This window comes from Hylaeus volcanicus, chromosome 5 (genome assembly GCF_026283585.1).
Source record: "Hylaeus volcanicus isolate JK05 chromosome 5, UHH_iyHylVolc1.0_haploid, whole genome shotgun sequence".
In the NCBI taxonomy this organism is placed as follows: domain Eukaryota; kingdom Metazoa; phylum Arthropoda; class Insecta; order Hymenoptera; family Colletidae; genus Hylaeus; species Hylaeus volcanicus.
The window spans coordinates 8,306,757-8,319,204 of NC_071980.1; the positions used below are offsets into that span (position 1 = coordinate 8,306,757).

General features: G+C 34.1%; 1 protein-coding gene across 1 annotated transcript in view; it reads left to right on the forward strand.

The window, feature by feature from the left end:
- Nucleotides 1-7,411: 7,411 nt before the first annotated feature.
- Nucleotides 7,412-12,448, forward strand: part of LOC128876278 (angiotensin-converting enzyme-like) — an 8,865-nt gene continuing 3,828 nt past the window's right edge. Inside the window, exons 1-2 of the mRNA XM_054122494.1 lie at nt 7,412-7,595; nt 11,601-11,964. Coding sequence (XP_053978469.1) covers nt 7,585-7,595; nt 11,601-11,964 — 375 coding nt within the window. The 5' untranslated portion in view covers nt 7,412-7,584. The remainder of the gene's footprint in view (nt 7,596-11,600; nt 11,965-12,448) is intronic.

The following is a 12,448-nucleotide window of genomic DNA, read 5'->3' on the forward strand; positions in this document are numbered from 1 at the left end:
CACATACCGGATCCATTGTCGACAACAAGGGCTGCTACTTCGTCGTCGCACATTTTGCTGCTTTTTTAATGTCTCTGAAAAAGCAAAGTTGTTTCAATTAGATAGTTTCGCGATTTTCTTCCTCTTCAATCATTTAACCTTTGAGGCATCGGGTTAATCGAGTACCCCGTTAGATTTTTAGAGATATATTTTTAGGTCCAACTATTTCATCGTGAACAATAATGCTGAACGATTTTAGACGTGTAAAAAATGTCTTATTCGTTAGATAGATTGTCGGAAGACTGTCATAACAAAAATTGGAGAAGTGTGTTTCACCGTAAATGGAGCACTAAAAGTGTTCTCAAATATCGAATGCAGACGATTCATATACGATTTCATGTTTGCGCCATAGCATCCAATGTCTCCGAGGTACAAGCACTTTTCCAAAGGATCTATGATGAAACAACATAATAATGTTGCTCTTACAGACAAGAAAAATTACTTCTCGTGTATCTGAACACTATGACACAAACATGAAATTCTCTATTGTCGTGTGCATTCGTTATTCATTTAATCAGAGTTTCAGAGTTACTATTCAGTTTCAATCGTGCTACTTCTACCTCTTAAAATTTTTTTACGAATCGTGAATTAAGAGTTTTCAGTGCGATACTGAATAACTGTAGCTTGAATATGTTATCCCCATAGAATCCCAATCTTATTATTCCTTCCAGAGTAATTATACACTTATCCAGAGAGAAAAAATCGTTTCCCAGAATTTTCGCAATTCTTCGCTTTGAAATATGGTAGCGGACGTATACACGAAAAAAATTAATAGATTCAATATCAAGTGATTAATGATTATGGATTCTGAACAAAATATTGAAACGAAATAAAATTTGTATCAAATGGTATCTTTTATAGTCTTAAATTTTTGTTCTTAGGGATTATATTGTACGTAACATATTCACAAACAAAGTACAATTTATCTAGTAAATATTTAAACAAGTATTCGATCGGTTAATACTAAAAAAAAACAACAACCACTATATTCATGTTTTCCATATCAAAACGAACAGTATCTTATATTTCTCGTTTCCATATTAATCTCATATTCGCTACCGTATATCCAACGTTTCGAATAAAATCTCGACTTAGCAAGTAGCTCCGGGCTTTCCACTTTCAGATTTTCAAGAATCTTCCGCACTAAACTCCAGAGGAACGTATCCGTGCAGCCATTTCCGATACGATAATTACCAAAACCCTGTTAATCGAGCTCCTACGAACACTTTTTCCTTCACCACAAAAGCACAGATCGACCCGGGCCGATCGTGGCGCACTGCACACCAGAACTTCGTTGCTTCGTATAATTGACAAAATTTAAAAAAAAAAAAAAAACAGATAAATGAAAAGAAATTTTGTAGAATTCTGCGAATTACTAACCGTGGGGGTGAGTTGTGAATCGACGGGCGGCTGAGGAGCGGCTGAAGCTCGAGGGCGCCGCGACGCCAGATATAACATCCGCAGCGTACGCGACGCTACCGAAGATGGGCACGCGGGACGCCTCCAGGGCTGGCCAGCACCTCTGCCCACGCAAAAGCTCTCTGTGACGATGTCTGCGGATCAGACACGCTACGAACCAGGAAATCAGTATAGCCCAGATGTCGGAATCTCGGCAGAGGGTGGACAGCTATACGAATTTGGACGGCCCTGGCCGTCCGAGAACAGCGGTGAGAATTATGCGCCTGCCTCCCACCGGCACTCCAACCATACCCAAGTAGAACATAATCTTGGCTAGAATTAGTATCCACATTGAACCACTAGTATTCGGATTTTACTTTCCCAGCTGTTACAGAGCACAACAGAGGAGAAGTATTGTTGCCGGTCAAAATTTAATCCCCTTCCTAGCTTGTTGCCATATTTTCGAGTACTCCCGAATTAAATAAGTTAACAAACTAACTGTTGGATAATTCTGTAGGTATAGAAGTATAGATGCTGGCCTTTGGTTTAGTTTATGTCTCAGGAGAGATTCACCAACAAATTTTGTGTAGTGACTTTTGTATATAGAGCATCGATACCGATTCATTTTTCAGGAATTCCTGCATGTATAGTCGTGCGTGTGTTGCGGTCTCTATTTTGCTTTGTAGCTCAGGAGTGGTACACCGGAATACGAGGAAATTTTTTTTAGTGACTAAAATAAATAATTATTTGATGACATTTAATAAATATGTGTGTGCATGTATGTGTATGCAGTTGTTCGAACGTATAAACGTAAGTATCTTACGTGATTATTTTTCAATCACACGATTGAATTTTCAATGTCCAAGAAACAAAAGAGTTAATTAAACACTGAAAGTACATTATAGTTCACATTTGATTTTTTCAGAAATATCTACACCCTCTTTTCTGAAATGTATGTTTAAGTTCTTTTTAAATTTCTTTCAAATGCCCTAAAAATTACTCGAATCCAACAGTTAAAAACATTCTACATTTATAGTGTGACAAAATGCTCGATTCGATTGGAGCAACCAAGATTTTTATTTATATATCACGATTCTTCTTTTGCATTCTTTTCTTCGTCCGTAACCATATCTAGACATTGATGCAAACAGAGGCACTTAAAATACTGTGTCCAACGTTACTTTGAAGCTGCATGGCTTCCTTCACGATCATTTGTTATTATTAACTTGATTCTGTTCCACGCGTTTCAGCAACAAATAGCTTCATTGTATTGGCACGGTTCTTTGGGATTTTTACTCAACCATTTTTTTCACCCAGCTTTTAACATCGAAATAATATTACACATAATAATATCGAAACTCATTGTTTTCCAAAGGGGCTGACTTTCTCTTGACTTTGAAAATATTTTATTAGTATTTTATAATTATTTATATACTTGTAATTGGCAGTTTCACTTCGTTCGTAAAATTATGTGTCTGAAAAAGTATTTGTCCTAATGCTTTACAAATATAAGGGCTTATTTTACAGTGAATTTCTGTGACCACTTCGTCGTGTCTGACACATGAGGACTCATTTCACTTATAATTTCAGCACCCATTGGGAGGAGAATAACACTCGATACCTCGCACTACTTAAAATAAATATCTTCCTTTAAAAGTTGCCGTAGACGCCTGATAAAATTATATTTTATAAATTTTATAAATATAACATCCATATTTCTGCCAATAAAAAATGTACAAATTCTTGTGACATTCATTTCATACTTAAATATTAACTTATTTCAGGAAAATTTCAATAAAGTGCCAATTTTCTTTGTAATGTTCGTAAATTATCATTTATTATTGTTCCAGTTCAACGTATACTCGTCACACTTAAATTGTTGATTAATGTATGACGAAATTTCAGCTGACTGTTGTTACGAATACTAAAGTAAAGATATAATTATTCAGTAACAAATCCAAATTATAACATGCAATAATATTGAGGAATCGCAAAATGTATTTAGAATATAGACGTTTGTTTATAATATATTGCAAAAATGTTAACTCGGAGAGTTATCAGGTGGAACGCATGCGAAATTATAAGTACGATCAAAGACAGCCAGCAGAACAAGTTTTTTTCATAGTTTTAAAAAACACGCATTCACGCATGGAATGCAGATGCTTCCAGAGTTTTTTAGTATGTTAAATATGTTTTAAAGATTTTTGCATAAAATATATTATTTCCATTGCTTATTGTAGTTGTAATGTTTCGTATATTATTTCTCTTATTCGATTAATTTAATAAAAACTTTTATATGAAATATTTTTCTAAATTGCAGATTCATAAATGATCAATTTTTCTAGAAAATACTAATATATTTCTGCTGTTTTCCTAACAACTTATTCGATTTAAAAAGAAAATATTTCCAACATATTGTAAAAGTCATGAATATTGATTTTAATTCAAGCGTCGATATTATAATTGATAAATATACTTCTGTAAAAAATTGCAACGCATTTGGAACGAGAAGTAACCGTCAATACAAAAAAAAATTGATCTCATAGGCTGTTGCAAATTTACAAGTCAGAGTTAAGCGACGATAAAATTTGGGACAGGTTCTACGTCGGTTTATGGCACTGTTATTGCAATAGGCGCCAATAATAAAAGAAGTTCAAAATACTTCAGATTTTTACCACGCGAGTTTCTTTGCTTTTCTAAATTGAATTCCTCTGCTCAGGTATCTCTAAATTCATTGAATATCAAAATTTATTCTTACGTACCAGAAATTTCAAGAATGCCAAATTAATGAAGTACAAAAGCACAAAACATGTTGTAAAAATAAATGGTATTAACTGCAAATAAGGGTTAAATGAATAAAGTATAAGGTATTTAAAATAAAAAATGTTAATTTGAATTAAACAATTTTTAAGTTTAAATTAAAAATTTGAATTATGTATATAGAGGTAAATTAAATATACATATCCATGTAATATATCCAAATTCATTTTTCTTTAAACTTATTGATTAATTTTAGTAAACAGTTGTACTTTTAATGTATCCACACCCTTTCAAAAATAAGCGTATTCTTTTGCTTATTTCTACAGAAATTATTGATTTCGTTTGTATCACATGTTTGCTAGTGATATGAAGGTGTACCTTATTGGCTGGTGTTTGTATGACTGAAAAATGGCCTAACCACTTAACTGCCGCGCCCGAGTTTACTTGGGCGACATAGTAGCTGGGCAATCAAATGAAATTATACTCGATGGCTACGATAACAAGAAAGTAAAATAAAATGTATGTGTAGCATCAATTTTCAAGTTCATTTTCGTTACTATCTCTATACATATATTCGCAGAGTAAAGTGAAAAAGATTCGGAATTAATTTCTTCAGATAATAGATTCATTATAATGGAAATCATGTTGAGAACTCAGAAGGTTGGTAATTTTACCTAACAAGACGTCGAATAAATATTTTTACTTAAAGCACCGTTATAAATGGTTGAATGGAAAACTACAGAATCAATGTCTACAATAAAATGAAGCCACAAGGAGCTATTTCGTTAAAAATGTTCCAGTTGACCTCATCCTTCATTTTAATAACAAGCCTAATAAACGCGATCTGTAACAACCATGATCGATATCAACGATCAGACCTCCGAGAGCAGAAGTTGAAAGAACGACCGTGGCCATGCGATGTTGTCGAACCTTGCGAAAATATATTGCACCGACCTATGCGTAGTATAAGTCAACATTCAAGGTTTTACGATTCCTTTTATACTGTTTATCACACGACGAAACTAACGACACGGTTGCTTAGCATTAATGATCGTCTCCACTCTACCGGTTGTCTCTGGGGCCAGTTTTGCATTCCTGGCCCGTAGGATCGGCGTGTCCTTGCTGGTTACACTGTAACGTCCTCCGAATTCTTTTTCGACGGAAGCCTCGAGTATCTTACGCGGGAACGTGTCATCCTCGATGTTCGTGACCGTCTCAAGGGCCTCGCCTAACAGGAATCGAATAAAAAATCTCACGCGACACGTCACTTACAGCGAGCAACTTTAACTTTTGGATAGTTTATTATTTTTACGTAGTTGTTTTCCAATTTTGTCTACGACGAAAGATAGGGTAAGTCAGGTATATACAGGAGATGTCCCACCTAACTCTTGCACGTTAACACTTTTATGTAGTGAAAAAAAAATGTCAGGGGAAAACATCGTTTTGTTAGGAGGAGAACGTACTATGATAGACAATAATTATCTCAAGGTTATATTTTTCTGAAATTTCAAAGTCGCTTGCTTTTTTTCTTTAATTAGATGGGGTATTTTCAATATTGGAATCTCGTTACTGATGAAATAAAAAAATCTAAATATGTATAACATGTATTCAAGTTAAAATTGTAGATAGCAATTAATTATATTACTTCGATTGATTCATTCAGATTTTTCAGACAACAAGTAACTATTTCCACTTTCGCTTAAACTTCCACGTAATATATAACTTCTCAGTTACTTAAATAATTATTTAAATAAAAAATTGATTCCAATAATGCCTAACTTGGAGACGATTCAGACAAGCCAAAAATTCTGACTCACTCACACATTTTGGATGAACAGCCTTACTGTTTTATGTTCGACTCGTGCAACTCGAATCTATTATTGAATCGTATAATTATTGAAATACGACATCAAGGACCACCACATTGATTTATTCGGTTCGACCAGGTATCAGGAAAATATAAATCATTTTTTGGGGCGATATCAATATTTCTAATCAAATTTCAAGTATTTATAGTCACTGCTATATCTGTGTAATCGCTAGTGATCACGTCATTTGATGCAACTTTTAAGCGTCATTTAGAGAAAGAGGAAGAACAAACTTCGATTATTTTTAATGGAAAAGTTCTTCGCGCTGTCAGAACTGACAGTATAGCTAAATGAAATATATCTAAAGTATAATACCTGATTTTAGTCATTGTAATTTAAAAAAAAAAAAAACAATAAATCAGCTTAGTCTGGAGGGTATTAATCAAGTGTTCATGTCGAAATTCTCGTTTCGTGGGTCGCGTAAGTCAATTATTAACTTTTAATGTATTAACTCACACATTCTATAAAAAAATTGTTATGTTCGCCATTAGTTCATTTTTGCGAGCTACTAGTGAAAGAATAAAGAATTTGAAGGCTGATGAAAGTTAAATCGAAGTCGATAATGAAATTTTACCTTGAATATTCTGGTAGTTTCAGGTAGTAATTTTAGAAAACAAAATATTTGTTCGTTCTTACTATTATTAGAACTCTGTTAGAGTATAACAAGCACATACATCATCCCTGTATATTAAATTATGATCTAATATTTTTGAAAAACTACGCTCATTCTAATAAGATACTTTTTGATTTCAGATTCACCGGAAACGGAGTTGGTGCCACAAGAAGACAAAGAATTCGAAAACCCGTAAGACAAATTCAATAATTGATCATCGAACTGAAAGCTGTAAGTGAAAACATGATTGTAAAAATAGCCAAAGTTATTTTACTGTTTCAAATAAGACAATGAAAATATTTGAAATACTATTTCACCTTAATACGTTGCATAATTTTATAATCATTTTGTAGAGCAGAGAGTCATTCGAAGAAGACTCATAACGTAATGCCTCTGAGATCGCTACTTTATTTAAAACGTTTAAATAAAAATTTATTTTTTTATTACTCAATATATGCATGATAAATGCCAGCAAATAGATCTTCTATTAAGTCAACTGTTTCCGAAAAAAGAATTGTTGAATACACCTATGATTTTCACCCGTTCAAGGTGGCTTTCCCCCACTACGGCCATGTTACGATCGAGGTCCTAAAATTCCCATTTCAATGCGCTACAACGAATCCCTCGATGGAAACAATAGAAAAAGTCTGGTCGCCATTACCACCGCGTTTGCTGGTATTCAGGAAAACATTGATGGACAGAGTGGGGGTCGCGCATAAAAGGTTAACGTGTACCGCGGTCCCTGATCACTCGGCGAGTGTTTGCCAGCCAGTGAATAACAATCTCTCGGTCGAAATAGGTAAACAATTCGGTCTCGTGAAAGTTAAATTCGAATCGAACGTAACCGTCCACCAACTGTTTGCGTTTCCTGCCGATTCGTCCCCAGTTCAGCGGGTCCGCGAAGAGATGCTGAGCCTGTGAGTATTTTTTGCCGAATATCTGTCACATTTACGAGATTTTTTCGGGATCGAATATCACGGGGACTGTTTGTGATAAGTGATTAATTGACGATCAGGAAACACTCGCATTGTTTACGAACGCGTAACATAATTCTTAATTTGACGACGTTATATTAGAGAATCGGGCTCGGCGCGATTCTCAAACCTGGGGGTAATCGAAGTGAAAATGAGAAGTAAATAATTGAAATAAGTTATTTCGAACCGTTATTGAAAGCAAAATTAATGTCAGTTCGGTGAACGTAATATAGTTATTTCAAATAACGAATTATCTTGTTATATTTTTATTTTTCATAACTATGCCTATTTTGGAAGTAACGTTATTTGAAGCATGTTATATTAACACGTTGACCGCCATGTCACCCACAGTGCTCTTCAGTGAACAGCTAAAAAAATTAATTCTGTAAGTCAAGTATCAAAGAGAATGAATTTGAATGAAATTTATATATTTTACTAAAATTACTATGTAGTTATTACGTAGTCCCCAATAGTTTAAATAATATTTAATCTTAGCAGAAAGTTTCAAGAATACTTGTCTGGCAGCCAACGTGTTAATAAAATCATAAAATGAAATTTCAATAAACTTTTTTTCAAGAAAGAATTTTAATCAAAGCAAATAAAATACTAATGAAATTATTCCACATAACTATTATAAATTCTAAAATTCTACATAATAATTCATATTTTCGAATTAATTATTTTTATTATTATTATTTTCGTTAAAGAGATAAGAAAAATAACGTAAGAATTCTGTATTCGAAATAATTATTATTAGCTACTAATAATATTATCATTTGATATTTATTTTATTATCCGTACTTCCAAGTGACTATATTGAAAACAGTGATCTGAAATACATTACTTAAAATAGTCCTTGTTTCTCATTTTCATTTCAATCAAGTTCGACTTAGAGTAACTGAACTGTAATGCTTTCTAATCGAATCGAATCAAACATAATCGTTATTCGTCAATTGTCCGAATTCTCTGCGATTCGTCAAACTTCAGCGAGTCCGCGAAAATATGCTGCTTCGCCTGTGAGTATTAGCAAAACCTGTTACATTTTCGACACTTACACATTTTAACAGCTATCGCGGCGACCGTTACGATAGTGATTAACTGGTGATCGGGAAGTACTGAGATATTTCTTTCTAACGCACTCGCGAACACATAACAGATCCTAGTTCACATGACGTTTCGTAACAGAGTCGCGTTGTCCCTTCACTGACCTCACGACCGATGTTTTTACATGAAATTTTCACGATTATTAGTTTCGATGTTGTTCGATCAAAAGGGAAGATAGGTTTAGGATGACATATTTTTAGTGATTTGTATGATTCTTTTTGCTAGAAAAGGAATGTATATAATTTATTAAAACTTTGAGAACATTTGATACATACATTTGAATAAATATTGTAATTTTGTTTAAGTATGTTCTGGGAGAATATGAAAAATTGTGTACATTCTGTACCAAATGTACTTTAAAATATACCTAAAAAATATTCTCAAAGTTAACAAAATCAAGTTAATCTTTTTGTGCAGAAAGAATCACATAGAACGCTAAATATTTAGCTTCCTAATGCTTCCCTCTTTAAGGGAGGATTGCCAACGTCAAAGGTCAATCTGTGTGTATGATCTAAGCGAGCGTTACTGTTTTCAATATAGGTTCGCAAAATTATATGCGATTTTTATGTTGCCATTATGAAGGAGTTATATTTTTAAAGAATTAACGAATTTTTACGAATTATAACGATTTACAATGAATTTTTCAATGAATTAAGCCATTTGCATCATCAGCACGTGATATATTAGCGTTCATTATTTTTAATTTATTTATAATCATTCTTAAATTACTTTTAGACTACCCTTTTCAATTAGCACGTACATCTACCGATACTCACGCGTTTTGCCTGCCGCGTATTAACGTCAACATCTCTTAGAAATCATTCGATAGTCTCTAGTGTACTTTATTTATCACCAAGTAAAAAGAAAAGATACATTTTATCAGTGTGATAATTCGCCACGTGGCTGTATGCATTGACTATTTCGAGTCCTATATTTTTGTGCAAAATAGTTAGATTCTATCTCTTGTATTATCTGTAATATATAATGTACTAAATTCTTTATTTATGTCGTATTATTTTTATTTTTTATATGATTTCAAACAGTTTTGTTTACATACAATCGAGGCAAATTGTCGAATTAATAATAAATGAGAACGAATCTTATCTCCCCTTCTTCCGTGCGATGCAAATGGATTAACTCTCCCCCATTAATCATTAAAAGTGTATCAACTTAATTTGACAAATTGTATGAATTCATATTTACTGTAAACATACATGCATATATATATTGAATATATATTAATATACAGACATAGTTTGGAATTGGCATACCTCATCATATTATTCTTTAAGAATATTCCCAAATATCATCGTTTTTAAGGCGTTACACTAGGGAGACCCCTTAAGGCTGCCTCAGACTTCAGATGCACTATGTTCAATTGAATAATAAAATTCCGGACGGAACAAGGCACTTATCTTATAATTTAACCCTTCCGTTGCTGCGGGTGTATTGCAGACGGTAAACGCTATTCACCGATCGTATACAGTCTCCGACACTTTATTACTCTCGGTGTATAAAGACACGACGTCTTATTTAAAACAAAACGCAATATGACGTCTTCGATTCTGCTCCATCAGCCTGTCTTATATGTTGAAACAAATAGAAACAATCGATTAAAAGATCTGTTAAAGCATTCCATAGAGCCAGCAACCATTGTTTTGTTCAGGTACCATAATTCATCCCTTCAAAAATTCTTTTTCTTTTAAAAGAAAAGTTATTTTCCAACGAATACATACTGATTGGATGAGAAGCAATATCATTTAAAACAAATTTTTTATTAAAAAAAAATTGGTATCTAAATTAGAACGAATAATATGTCGACCAATTTCAATGTGAAACAACCCAGGTGAATTTTATTAATAATGCAGTCGGCATCAAGAACACTTCTTATACCAAACAAGACATACTTCTTTTTTAATATACTCATGGCTCCTCAAAGGTAGAAGACCGAAGCCACTCTCGATTTCTAAGCCTTCTAAGGCTCTAATGAACAATAAAAACACCGTTCCACTATTAGTTATGAGGGTCAATTTCCACGAGCTATTTTTCAAGCCTCAAGTTTTTATCGACTACGTTGACGCATAATAAAATATACAAACACGGCGACAACTATTTCGAAAAAATTCTGCTCTCATGAATGCAGTTGAATATAACTTTACGAGACTTTCTGAAGCATTAGACCGAAACGAGTGCACTCGACCTCGTGACTGTTTGACAGTTGGATTTCACACGAGGCCGCATATCAGCCACGAAGGACTGGCAATAACATTCACGGACAAATCATTGAAAATTGTGTATATCGCGCCTTCTTCCGTTCGAATGTTCTGCATACGATAACGCAAGGATATACCGTTGCGCGTTATCTAACACGTATCTTGCATTACAAGCAATACCATGTAATCAATGACATTTATCGATTATCACGGGAAATTAATTTTCTTTAATTAAATGATCATAAATCAATATAATCGAAACAATAACGTCACAGTGCTGACAGAGGATCATAAATCAATATGTAGCGAGCAACTATATAGTATTCAGACATTTTTTATTTGAAATTCGTATTGTTTGAGATCTTTAAAACATTTTTACCAAATTCTATTAAATACAAAAGAAAGAAAGAAACTTTTTAGTTTGATCTACTAGAATAAACAGCGTTGGTTAATAAATACAATTTAATATTTAACATTTTCTAAGAAGAGAAACACGTATTTCTGCAATATTTTTAAAATTTTTAGGACTTGCCACGCAACCTGATGCATTCAATTTTAGACGTGTCATTAGTTAATTAATTCGATTTGTCTTTCAATGATTTTTTATTCTAACAATTGCGAAAACTTGCAGACTGCTGGTGTCAGCCCTTGTGTCACTGTCATGGGGTGTACCGACGACCGTGAACGCCAATGAGGTCGTGGCAGCCAAGGGGACCGAAGAGCTGTTAAAAAAGGCCAGAGACTTCTTGGGCCGTGTTGACCAGCAGTACGCAGAATGGAACAACAAACAGACACTCGCTGAATGGGAATATGCGTCGAACTTGAATCCAGAGAACTTGGAGAAGAAACTGAACGTGTCCGTGGAATCGTCTCGTGTGTACAAATCGGTCTGGCAGGAAGTGAACGAGTTCCAATGGAAGGATATCAAAGATGAAAATATCAGAAGACAATTTTCGAAACTCAGCGTCCTGGGCATCGCGGCTCTTCCCGAAAACGTAATAAATTAATAATTGTAATAAATTACATACAGAAACATATTCGTATATAAATCTTGAGTAAATTAAAAAGAACTGGTAATTTTTAGAGGTGTGCGGGATTCCCGAAAATATTCGGGATTCTCGTAAAATGTCCGGGATTTCCGAAAATGTCCGGGATTTCCGAAAATGTCCGGGATTCCCGAGAATATTCGGGATTCTCGAGTTTATGCGGGATCCTAAGTTGATTCGGGATTCCCGAGAATACACGGGATATAGAATATCTGGATATAATATCTGGGATTTCTGAGAGTGTTGTTATTCTTGAAAATTTCAGCAATCCGAGTGTACGGGATTTCGAAATTCCCGGGAATCCCGAACATTTACGGGATCTCGAAATTCTCGGGAATCCCGAATAGTTTCGGGATCCCGGAAATTCATGGGAATCCCGGAGGTATTCGGGATTTTGAAATTCTCGGGATTTTGAAATTCTCGGGATTTTGAA